The sequence below is a fragment of the Hyaena hyaena genome, unplaced genomic scaffold (assembly GCF_003009895.1).
Source record: "Hyaena hyaena isolate Hyena2069 unplaced genomic scaffold, ASM300989v1 scaffold_18, whole genome shotgun sequence".
In the NCBI taxonomy this organism is placed as follows: domain Eukaryota; kingdom Metazoa; phylum Chordata; class Mammalia; order Carnivora; family Hyaenidae; genus Hyaena; species Hyaena hyaena.
This window is the reverse complement of record NW_024080649.1, coordinates 2,603,235-2,616,341: the sequence shown is the minus strand read 5'-3', so window position 1 is coordinate 2,616,341 and position 13,107 is coordinate 2,603,235. Positions and strand designations below refer to the sequence as shown.

Sequence of the window (13,107 nt, the reverse complement as noted above, 5' to 3'; positions counted from 1 at the left end):
GGGACCCACACTAGTATTTCTGATTCAGTAGGTGTGAGGAAAGACCAAGAAGTTGCATTTCTAATAAATTCCCAGGTGATGCTGATGCTGCTGGTCCTGGGGCCACACCATGAGGACCACTGCCTTAGACTACAATACCTAATTCAGTCATAGACAAGACAACAGATTCGTAACGAGGTATACTCCTAATACATGAGATTAGATATAAAAGAATTCCTAGGGGTGCCTGGGTGGCTTAGTCGGTTAAGTGTCCGACTTTCCCTTAGGTCATGATCTCGCAGTTCGTGGGTTCGAGCCCCGCGTCGGGCTCTGTGCTGACTGCTGGCTCTGAGCCTGGAGCCTGTTTCAGAGTCTGTGTCTCCCTCTCTCTCTGACCCTCCCCTGCTCACGCTGTCTCTCTCTCTCTCTCCTAGAAATAAATAAAAATATTAAAAAAAAAAAAAAAAGAATTCCTAGACCTTAACGCTGAAGACCAACAGAGATAATACTTCATTTTTTAACCCATTTTTTTTGTTTGTTTGTTTTTTATTTTTTTAGAGAGAGAAAGCACGCAAGCAGGGGAGAAGGACAAAGGGTGAGAGAGACAGAATCCCAAGTAGGTGTCACACTTAGTGCAGACCCCAAGGCAGGACTCAATCCCACAACCCTGGGATCATGACCTGAACCAAAATCAAGTGTTGGACACTCAACCGACCTGAGGCATCCCTTGAGCCATTTTTTGAAGAATATACTGAATCTAGACTAGATTTATATCAAATATATAAAGAAATTTTAATTATTTACTCAAATACCATGTTTAGTTTAGGCCCATCCACGGACACCAAAAAAAACAAAAAAACAAAAAAAACCCATATATACATACATTATATATATAATGTTTATCATGTCTGAGTAATCACAAATTTCACTTCACCAGGCTCAATTTGGTGAAGTTTGTCTAATTGTCTCCTCATGATTAGATCCAGGTTGCACAAGAATTAGACTTTCTCTATCCCTGCCCACCTCACCCCCACTACACACACCCAGAAGAATGTTTACTATGGACAACTTCTTGAAAAAGTCTATACAGAACTAAATTTGGTTTAACCATAACATCAAACTTCTTCTTCATTTATAACCTTAGGAACTACTATCTAGAAAGCTTTTTCTTTTTTTTTTTATTTTAACAAAGAATGTTGAAATAATATTCTGTATCCAAGCATTAAATTCAGAAAAGTGTGGGGAAAAATTTCAGTAAAGTATAAAAACATACTAAGGGAGGTGAGGAGGTGGTGAAATGTCAATCTTCTAAGACATTAAAACAGAACTAAACCCACCAGCCAAATATGGGAAAATGTGAGCATCAGAACGAATGACAAGAGGGGAGCCTGGGTGGCTCAGTTGGTTAAGTGACCGACTCTTGACTTTTGCTCAGGTCATGATCTCACCTGTTTCCCCTGACAGCGCAGAGCCTACTTGGGATTCTCTCTTTCCCTCTCTCTCTGCCCTGCCCCCACTCTTGTGCATACACTGTCTCTCAAAATAAAGAAATAAATATTTTTAAAAAATGAATGACAAGAATGTTTGGTAGCCCACTGAATAAAATCTAAAAAAAGAAAAAAAAATCCTAAACAAAAATGGGATAAGGCAAGGAGAAAGAAAAGCTCTTCTTTACAAAAAAAAAAAATACCAACCTAACAAATTAAAATAACAAAAGAAAGTCACCATTTTACTGGCAAGAATCATCAATGGATACCGAACCAGACCTTGAAAGACTTAACAGCAAACAGGACACACAGTCTCAGACTACCATTCCATATATTACTTATTAATTACAGAGACATGTATGTTAACCATGGAGAAATCAGGCTACTCATGAAATGACCAAATGTAACATCACCAATAATGGGATAAACGGATTACATGTGTCCCCTAGCCTGATGGAGACTGAGAAAAAATACTGTCATCCTATGTAATACTGCTGCAGAAACGTTTAACCTGGATCCAGTCATAAGGAAACAATTAGGCAAATACAAATTGCAGAACATTTTACAACCGAGGCTCTTCAAAAATGCCATGGTGAGGATGGATGCCGTCCCTCCTCGGCTTGGCCTCGGCGCCCAGCCTGACCCCAGCCCTGGGGCGCCGCTACAGCGGCGAGAACAAGGACTTGGACCGAGGGGAGCGGGAGCTGCCGCTGGACCCTGGCAGCCCCCTTCCAAAGCCCTCAGCGGAGTTGAGACCAACCAGCACGGCCTGCCTTCCGCTCCCACTGATGAGCAGGCCCTGCCCTCCTCCTCCGGGCCAGCGCAGCCGGCAACATCACGACGACGCGGGGCCTCCCAGGGTGTGGGGCAGCACAAGTGCGCGGACCTGGCGGGGCAGCAGAGCGCCCACCTGGCTGTGCTGGGCAGCAGCCTGACCCACGGGAAAAAGCAGCTGCCGCTGTCGTCTCACACAGCAGCAGCCCCACCAAGCACAGGCCAGCAAGCCCATGCGCTCCGGCAGGTCTCCAGGACAGCTGCTCGCGCCTCAGGGCACTTTCTCAGACCCGAGTGGGTACAAAAGAGGAGCTGGGGGCGCCTGGGGGGCTCGGTCGGTAGTTGAGCACCTCACTCTTGATTTCAGCTCAGGTCATGATCTCACAGCTCAGGAGTTTGAGCCCCGAGTCTGGCTCTGTGCTGACAGTGCAGAGCCCACTTGGGATTCTTTCTGTCCCTCCCTCTCTCTACCCCTTCCCTTCTCACACTCTCTATCTCTCTCAAAATAAATAAACATTGAAAAATTTTTTTTAAAGAGGAGCTGGTTACACACTTTGGGATCCTCAAAGAGAGGGATCCTTGGACAAATCTTTTCCTCCTCTCCTCGCCTCGTCTCCACCATGTCTCCCGTGGCCCCCCGCCTCACTGTGGCTTAAACAGTACCCAACCCAAACTTACTACTATTCACAGACCAAAGTACAGAGGCGAAGAGTGAGGCTGAAAGCTTGAGCAAGTGAGGATGGAGCAAGGGAGGGTAGAATCATTAGAGATAGGCCTTCAATGCCCTGGCCAGGGGTGGGGGGTGGTCAAAAGGTTAGGGCCTGGTAAATCTTCACTGTCTCTGGGAAGGTGGAGGTACCACTGTGAGGGTGATCCCTAGGGAAGCCATGGGAGCCCCCTTCACACCCTTTCTATTGGCCTCACTCTTGTCCTCCTCTCCCTGACTTGGTGTTCACATGCACCTCACTAGGGTTTGTGACTAAGGGTCTAGACGGGCTTGAATTTTTTTTTTTTTTAATTCTTTTTTTGGCAGCTGATAGAATTTTTTTTATTATTTTTTATTTTTATTTATTTCTAGGAGAGAGAGAGAGACAGTGCGAGCAGGGGAGGGTCAGAGAGAGAGGGAGACACAGACTCCGAAATAGGCTCCAGGCTCCGAGCTGGCAGTCAGCACAGAGCCCGACACGGGGCTCGAACCCACGAACCGCGAGATCATGACCTAAGTGAAAGTCGGACGCTTAACCAACTAAGCCACCCAGGCGCCCCTAGACGGGCTTGAATTTGAATGAATTGAGTTTGTATTTCTAACACCCTGAGTTTTTACATGTTTGGAGTTTTGTGGTTTTGTTTTGGTTTGTTACCCTTGGTAAAGGAAGTGTATTCATCTGGAAAAAAAAACGTCATGGTGAAAGACAAACAAAAGGCTAGGGAACTATTCTACATTAATGAAAACTAAAAAGATATAATAAGTAAATGCAATGCATGAGTCTTGACTGGAATCTAGATTAAAAAAAGAAAATAGCTACAAAGGAAATTCTTGAGACAATTAGAGAAATTTGAACCAAGTCTGTATATCAGATGATGTCTGCAACTAGCAATTGCTTCAGAAAAAATGTACATGTTATAAAAAGAGAGAAAGATAAAGCGAATGTGGCCAGGATAAGAAACATCTGGTCAACCCAAGGTACTCTTCATGGAACTTACGTGAGGTGGATTTTTCAACATAAAAAGTTGGGGAGATAAGAAAGCAAAGCTGGAGACAAAAGACAGACTTAAGTCACTGAAATCTGAAACACTGAAGAAGATCCCTGAGAGGGACACAGCCACCAGACTTCCCCCTTTACCTGCGGCGTTTAAACATCGATGGAGAGGGGCTAGCACTGGCTCAAGCAAATACTTCGAAGCCAATTGTGGGCGTTCTCTCGACATAGTTATAAAGGTAGTGGTGGCAACTCTCTGAAACTGTCGTGCTGTCAATTTATCTTGAAAGTGAAATAAATCTAGAATCTATGAGAAAAAGTATATGAGGTAAATACGAGATTCTTCACAAGGAGCATTACATTAAATAAAGAGAAAGAGCTATTTCTTTAAGTCAAAAAACAAACCTACTGCAATAATACTGATTCAACAGAATGTTTTTTTTAATTTAACAACCCTGTATTCAGAGGGTATGAGAGCTGAAGAGGCTATGATTTTATTAAATAATGTTACCAAATTTATAAGATAGATGTTCATTGTAGAAAACTTGCAAAATAAAGTTTTAGGAAGAAAACTCATCCCAGAGCACTGAAACATTTATGGTATATTCTTCCCAATATATTTCTGTATGATTTTTTCTTTTTAATTAAGACCCCATTTAATATTCAGTTTCACATATTGTTGAAATCTTCTCATATTGTAAATTCCTCAAAAATATTTTATTGAAGCTGTATATAAGAATTTATTAAATTATTCCCTAATATCCAGACATTCAGTTTTGTCTCAAATTTTTGCTATCAAAGTACACCTGAAACAGATATAACACTATATGTTAACTATACTTGAATTAAAATGAAAAACTTAAAAATAAATTTTTTTGCTATTATAAATAGCACCATCAAATGAAATTTCTGGATCAAGGCATATAAATATATTTAGGGTCTGAAAAGCCTGTCATGCCTGAACCATCCCAGAAGAGTCTATTTTATTCTCAAAGATAAACATAGATCTCCTATGCCTATAAGTAGTTCACCCTAATATAAACAGCCAATAAAAAGTGCATTTCTCTTCCTGACTTAAAAGTGAGTCTTGCACTTTTCGGCAGACAGGAGTATCTTCTGTCCAAAAACTGTATGTGACCTTTGACAGTGCCAGAGAGAGACTCAGCAAGCATGAAACCTGTGATTGGTTTCATCATTTTGTCAAGAGCCAAAACTGTAACTACTAGATTCAGAAAATACTTACTCATCACTGCAAATGCTAACTTTGTCCTTTAGGAAGATTTAGATTCAGTATTTTTCAATATAAGACTTTTGCACTGTGATACTTTGTTCTCACCATGCCTATCCACGAGAACCCTGAAGATAAGCATAACAACTGAATGACCTTCTTTGGCCTGGACTCTAAAAGCTGTGTCTTACATCTAACTGCATGCGGAATGCTGATTAAGAAAACTCCTTCCACATTTTCCATATATAACATTAGCAAAAAAAAAGGAAACTCCTGTAACATTGTGTAAGCAAAGGTGTGGGAAAACAGATACATAGACAATATGAATCAAAAATTTAAATGCACATACCCTTTGAACCAATCCTAGGAATTTTTCCTATGGCAATATTTGCATATTAACTGTAGCATGGTTTATAGCAGCAAAAGTATGAGAACTCAATGTCCACTAATAGGATGCTGGTTACATAAATTATGATATACCAATATGGTGAAATGCCATATTTCACCCATGAAAAGAATGAGGCAATTCTGTATGAAATTATCTCCAAGGTACATTGGGATTTTTTTGTTTTCAATTTTTTTTTAATGTTTACTCATTTTTGAGAGAGAGAGCTAGCACTGCAAGAGCAAGAGAGGGACAGAGAGAGAGGGAGACAGAGGATCTGAAGCAGGTTCTGTATGATAACAAGAGACCCCAATGCAGGGCTCGAACCCACAAACTGCCAGATCATGATCTGAGCCAAAGTTGAATGCTTAACTGACTGACTCACCCAGGCACCCGTCTCCAAGGTCCACTGTTAAGAACCAAAATGAAGGGGTGCTGGGGGGCTCAGTCGGTTAAGTGTCTCATTTCAGCTTAGGTCATGGTCTCATAGTTTGTGGGTTCGAGTCCCGCATCGGATCTGTGCTGACAGCTCAGAGCCTGGAGGATGCTTCGGGTTCGGGGTCTTCCTGTCTCTCTGCCCCTTCCTTGCTCGCACTCTCTCTCAAAAAAGTGAATAAAAAAAGTTACAAAAATTTTTTAAAAAATGAGAAACTGCATGTAGCATGCAGTTTCTTATTTGGATAAAAATTAGAATATACATAGATTCATAGACATATAATTGTATAGACATTAGTACACAGAAAACTACTGGAAAATAAATAAGAAATTGGTAAAAATGACTACTTCTGACCGGCTAGAAATGAGAGGAAGGTTTTTCTGTTTCCTCTTTTGTGCTTTTTAAATTGTATACCATGTTAATTTACCTTGTTTACTTAATACGTATTTCTTTTTAAACTAATTAAAAATACACAGAAAAAATAATGAACATGATGAAATTTTAGTTTCATATTCCAGCTCTGAGAGCAAGCTGAGCTACCCACTTAACAATGGTGAGGCTGGGGGCACCTGGGTGGCTTAGTCGGTTGAGCATCCGACTTTCACTTAGGTCATGATCTCGCAGTTCGTGGGTTCGAGCCCCGCGTCAGACTCTGTGCTGGCTGCCGGCTCAGAGCCTGGAGCCTGTTTCAGTCTGTGACTCCCTCTCTCTCTGACCCTCCCCTGCTCACGCTGTCTCTCTCTCTCTCTCCTAGAAATAAATAAAACATTAAAAAAAAAAATTTTTTTTAAAAATGGTGAGGCTGTCTTAAACCTAACAATTAGGTGGGTCTCTTTCACAGGTGTTCAACTTACTTAACGAGGCCCCTCACTGAACAATAAACTTAAACATTATATTGCTTTCACCTCCACATTAAATGGGGCGCCTGGGTGGCTCAGTCCCTTGAGCATCTGACTCTTGATTTTGGCTCAGGTCATGATCCCAGGTTATGGGATCGAGACCCACTTCGGGCTCTGTGCTGAGCACTGGAACCTGCTTAAGATTCTCTTTCTTCCTCTGCCCCTCTCCCTGGCTCATGTTCTCTCTCGAAATAAACAAATAAACATTAAAAAAAGAAACCAAGGCCCCTCACTGAACAATAAACTTAAATATTACATCGCTTTCACCTTCACATTAGCGAAACATTAAAAGTCTTCTTTCTGTGGATAAGCAGACAATCCTCAAACAATGAAAAGAAACAAAATTGTTTACCTGGGGGCAGATATCCCTATAGTAATCCTCTGGCGAGAAAGACTGCTGGGGACAAGAGGCTAGGATCTTTGCAATCAGGTCACACTTCTTCCAGTCAGCAGCCATTGCCTCTGCGTCACTCCCACCAGCCGCCCCGGCTGTCAGAGATGGACACAGATGTCAAAAACTCATCACCAGTTCCCCTGGGTGAGCTTTAAAATTCTGGCAAAAAAGTGTTTTTTTCCCTCTCCTGAAAACTGTTTCTTTCATTAGATCATCTATCCCTCTGCACTTGGCTTTCGATGCTGGTTTCTGTGAAGTTTGGATGAAAAAGTGGCTTAATCACTGTAATGTTATGATCCACATAACTTCAATACTAGCTTTCTCTCAGTGCTTTGTACTTTTATTACTTTTATTATGAATATGATTATGATTATTGTCTCTTTATATGCATCAGGTCAATTAAACTACTTTAAGCCAAAGCTATGCAGTAACAGGGGCCAGATTTGCCTTACCACCTTAAATTATTGGAAAACTGGACAAAAGATATAAACAATAGTTTTCAGAGACTGGACAACAGGCAGCCCAGGACACTGACCCCTGAGAGAAAAAAGGAAACAAGGTGAGCCCCATGGATACCCTAGCCTACCATCTAGAGGAAATTTTAAGGCCACAGTACAGGACAGCTGAGCTGAAACAAAGCCTGGCATCTTGAGTTAAGAAACCTAGATTAGAGTTCACGGAGGCCAAGGCAGGTAGAATTTTCAGGGTAAAATACCAGAAGGGAGGTATGTAAAGAGAGAGTTCCAAAGAGCTGCAGAGGAGTCCTCTTTCAAATCTTTGGTAGACTATAACCTATGTATATGTGCAAAAAAACAAAATAAGGCATGGGCAAGAACCACCAGAAAGAAGTAGGGGTTTGAACAAGCCCTTGAGTTCACACAGGGTTGATGCTCTATTTTTTTGTTTTTGTTTTTTTTTTTTTTCAGTTTTCTTTTCTTTGTGTATAATTTTGTTCCCACTAGTGAGCACTGAAAGGCCTCCAAATATGCAAAGCATCAAGTAAAATCTCAGAGTAGTATTGCCTCAGGAGTGCAGCCAAATTACTTCAGATTAAAGGCTACTCTAGACCCACAGTAACAAAGTTTAAAAAGCAGGATCAGGGCGCCTTGGTGGCTCAGTCCGACTTCAGCTCAGGTCATGATTTCACGGTTCAGGAGTTTGGGCCCCACTTCGGGCTCTGTGCTGACCAAGCTCAGAGCCTAGAGCCTGCTTTGGATTCTGAGTCTCCCTCTCTCTCTGCCCCTCCTGTGCGCTCACTCGCTCGTGCGCTCTCTCTCTCTCTCTTTCTCTCAAAAATAAACATTAAACCTAACAAAGAAATACAACAAAATCTAGCAACAATGTAAAATAAATTTCCAGTATCCATTCAAGAATTTCCAGGCATATGCATACAATGGAATATTATTCAGCCATAAAAAGGAATAAAAGACTGTTCATGCTACAATATGGGTAAACCTTAGAAACATTATGCTAACTGAAAGTCCAACACAAAAGAGCACATACTGCATGATTCCATTTGGATGAAATATCCAAAATAGGCAGATCCACTGAGACAGAAACTAGATCAGTGCTTACAAGGGGCTGGAGGAGGACAGAATGGGGAATGATTACTAATGGGTATAAGGTTTTTGGGGGAGGAGGATGGTGCAAATGTTTTGGAATTATATTTTCATAATGGCTGTACAACTTTGTAAATATACTACAAAACACTGGCCTGTACTCTTTAAAAAAGTGTATTTATGGTATGTGAATAACATCTCAATCAAAACAATTTTGCAGGCATGCAAGGAAGCAAGAAAGTATGAACCATAATCAAAGGACAGATCATAGAAACAGACCCCATTAAAACAGAGATGAGAAAATTAGGAAACAAACACACTAAAACAGCTATTATAAATTTATTCCCTATCTTCAAAAAGGAAAAGAATGATCATGATGAAGAGATAAACGGAAGATAGAAAAAAGACCAATATTGAACCTCTATTAATGAAAAAGAAAATATGGGGCACCTGGGTGGCTCAGTGCGTTAAGCATCCAACTCTCGATTTTGGCTCAGGTCATGATCTCACGGTTCATGGATTCAAGCCCCATGCTCATCTCTGTGCTAATAGCATAGTGCAGAGCCTGATTGAGATTCTCTCTGTCCTCTCTCTCTCCCCTTCCCCTACTCACTCTCTCTCTCTTTCTCTCCCTCTCTCTCAGAATGAATAAATTAAATTAATAAAATAAAATATCTGTAATGAAAAATATACTGGATGGGATTAACAGCAGATTAGATCCCACAAAAGAAAAGATCAGTAAACCTGAACACAAAGCAATAGAAATTACCCAAAATTACACAGAAAGAAAAAAATTGAAAAAAAAAAAACAAAAAAAAACCGAACAAACAAAAAATAGAGCATCAGTAACTTGTAGGACAACATTAAGCATAATATTAGGTATAATTCAAATTCCAAAAAGAGGGGCACCTGGCTGGCTTAGTACCGCATGTGACTCTTTAACTCTGGGGTCGTGAGTTCAAGCCCCATGTTAGGGGTTAGAGTTTACTTTTTAAAAAGTTAAAAAGAAAAAAGGAGAGAGAAGAGAGGATAGAAAAATATATTTGAAGAAAATGTCTGAGATATTTCCAAATATGACTATAAATCTCAGCTCTAATAAGCCCAAGAACATGAAGCAGAAGAAACACAATAAAAATCACTCACACCAAGGCATATCATAATGAAATTTCTAAAAACCAGTGACAAGGAGAAAAAGCTTAAAAGCAACCAGAGGAAAAAAGATATATGAAGAACAAAGACAAAAATGACACCAAAAATATTTTCAAAAAGGAAGGTGAGGGGCGCCTGGGTGGCTCAGCTGGTTAAGCATCCAACTTCGGCTGAGGCCATGATCTCACAGTTCGTGGGTTCGAGCCCCGGGTCAGGCTCTGTGCTGACAGCTGGCTCAGAGCCTGGAGCCTGTTTCTCGTTCTGTGTCTCCCTCTTTCTCTGACTCTCCCCTGCTCACACTCTCTCTCTCTCTCTCTCTCAGAAATAAATAAAACATTAAGAAAAAAAATTTTTTTTAAAGGAAGGTAAAATAAAGGTTTTTTCAGGAATTCACTGCCAGCAGACCTGCACTACAAGACATGCTAAAGTTCTTCAGCCAGAAGGAAATTTGAATTAAAATTCGCATCTCCACAAAGAAATGAAGAACATCAGAAATGGCAAATGTGTGAGCAAATATAAACTGCCTCAAATCAGTTTTGAAAAGAAACAAGATTTAAATAGATAACAAAAAAATATACATGCATAAGTAGAGGGGGAAAAAGCTCATAGCAAAAATAGGGTTCTAAGTGTTTTATAGCAGCTCTCCAATTTGCATGGCCTTGGGTGAACTTGAACTTTTCTTTGGAAAAAGGATGCAAGGACCTATTTGCATGGGGCAACTTCTCACAGGTAACTGACAATTTTACACTTCACTGGCCCTAGAGGCAACACCAGCAGAACTAGGAGGGCCACATGACAGCCACTCTAGGCCAAACCTATCAATGTCTGCCACCCATGCTGACCTCACCTTTGTCTGACAGGACCAAGGTACATTTACCATACTAGAAATGCAACATCAGGATTGATTCTTCTGTCTCTCCTCTTCCCTCCTTACACATCCAGCCCTTCATTAAGTTCTGGCAATGCTACTTCATAAATACCTTAGAGTCATTAATTTCTCTCCATTTCTACTGCCACTGCATTGATCCAAGCCACTGTGATCTCTCAGGTGGTGCTTCTTACGTGATCTCCTTCGATCTGCTTTTACCCATCCCAGAGAGCTATTTCTTTTTTTTTTAATATTTTATTTAATTTTGAGAGAGAGATAGAGACAGCATGAGCAGGGGAGGATCAGAGAGAGAGGGAGGCACAGAATCTGAAACAGGTTCCAGGCTCTGAGCTGTCAGTACAGAGCCCGATGCGGGGCTCGAACCCACGAAGCATGAGACCATGACCTGAGCCGAGGTCGGACGCTCAACCGACTGAGCCACCCAGGTGCCCCTCAGATAGCTATTTCTAAAATGTAGATTTGATCATGCGTCTCTCCTTCTTAAAACCTGCCAATGGCTTCTCATTGCACTCAGAATAAAGATCAATGCTCTACTCACACTGAAACCTCCTCAAAAACACTATGCTTTTTCTTATATCAATTCCTTCATTCGTCCTATTCTCTCTGCACAAAGATGTTAATCTTCTCTCACTCTTTAATAAATTCCTACTCAGTCTTCAAGGTTCAGTTTAAATGTCACTTTCATCAAAAAGGCACTAAGTGTGTGGTAAACTGTCACATCAGCGATAGGAAACAAATGTGCATGGGGTAGGGGAGATAAGGGACTAAACACAAAAGAAAGGCAAAGAAATCACCAGGATAAAGGTGAAGGGAGATCTTAAGATGTCTGCTATGTGAAAGGTAACTAGTCCAGATTAGAGAAGACTCAGAGAGAGATGTCTCCAAGAAGATCAAGGCAATAGAATGTCAGGTGTATCTGAACATATTGAAAGGAGACTTACACAACTGGAAGGGAATTTGAAAACAGATTAGTGAGACATACATAAAAAAAACTATGCAGGGGCGCCCGGGTGGCTCAGTCGGTTAGGCGTCCAACTTCGGCTCAGGTCATGATCTCACGGCTCGTGAGTTTGAGCCCCGCGTCAGGCTCTGTGCTGACAGCTAGCTCAGAGCCTGGAGCCTGCCTCAGATTCTATATCTCCATCTCTCTCTGACCCTCCTGTGCTAATGCTGTCTCTGTCTCTCTCTCTCTCTCAGAAATTTAAAAAAAAAAAAAAACATTAAAAAATAATTTAAAAAATTAAAAAAATTAAAAATTATGCAAACAAAAAATGGCTATTAACTGCAAGAAGTACAAAAGTTGTGTAAAAAAGAAAAGTAGTTGGGTGCCTGGGTGGCTCAGTTGGTTAAGTGTCCTACTTTTTTTTTAATTTTTTAATGTTTATTTATTTTTGAGAGAGACAGACACAGCATGAGTGGTGGAGGAGCACAGAGAGAGGGACACAGAATCCAAAGAAGACTCCAGGCTCTGAGCCATCAGCACAGAGCTTGACAAGGGGCTCAAACTTACAGAAGATCCTGACCTGAGCCAAAGTCGGATGTTTAACTGACTGGGCCACTCAGGCACCCCAAGTGTCCTACTCTTGATTTTGGGTCAAGTCATGATCTCATGGTGGTGAGATCGAGCCCCTCGTAGGGCTCCACGCTAGGCATGGAGCCTGCTTAAGATTCTTTCCCTCCTTCTCCCTCTGTCCCTCCCCATGTGCATGTGCATGCACATTCCCTCAAAAAAAATTAAAATTAAAAAATTTTAAAAATTTAAAAAGAAAAGTAGTCATGGCATACCACAGAACTCAGCTGTAAATACTAATGACATACATAGTTAGAATACAAACCCCAACAATTGATCTAACCAAAATTAAGATATAAATATTCAGGGGTGCCTGGGTGGCTCAGTTGGTTAAGCGGCCGACTTCCACTCAGGTCATGATCTCGCAGTTCGTGAGTTGGAGCCCCGCATCAGGCTCTGTGCTGACAGCTCAGAGCCTGGAGCTTGCTTCCAATTCTGTGTCTCCTTCTCTCTCTGCACCTCCCCTCCTCACACTCTGTCTCTCAAAAATAAATAAACGTTAAAAATTTTTAAAAAAAAGATATGAGGGGCGCCTGGGTGGCTTAGTCGGTTAAGCGTCCGACTTTCGCTTGGGTCATGATCTCGCGGTTCGTGGGTTCGAGCCCCGCGTCAGGCTCTGTGCTGACTGCCAGCTCAGAGCCTGGAGCCTGTTTCGGAG

General features: G+C 41.4%; 1 protein-coding gene across 1 annotated transcript in view; it reads right to left on the bottom strand.

The window, feature by feature from the left end:
* The window catches only part of TANGO6 (transport and golgi organization 6 homolog), a 190,271-nt gene that overhangs the window by 153,765 nt on the left and 23,399 nt on the right, over positions 1-13,107 (bottom strand). The window contains exons 5-6 of the mRNA XM_039222251.1: positions 7,241-7,377; positions 4,085-4,247 (exon numbers count right to left, since the gene is read on the bottom strand). Of these exons, the coding sequence (XP_039078182.1) occupies positions 4,085-4,247; positions 7,241-7,377 (300 nt within the window). The remainder of the gene's footprint in view (positions 1-4,084; positions 4,248-7,240; positions 7,378-13,107) is intronic.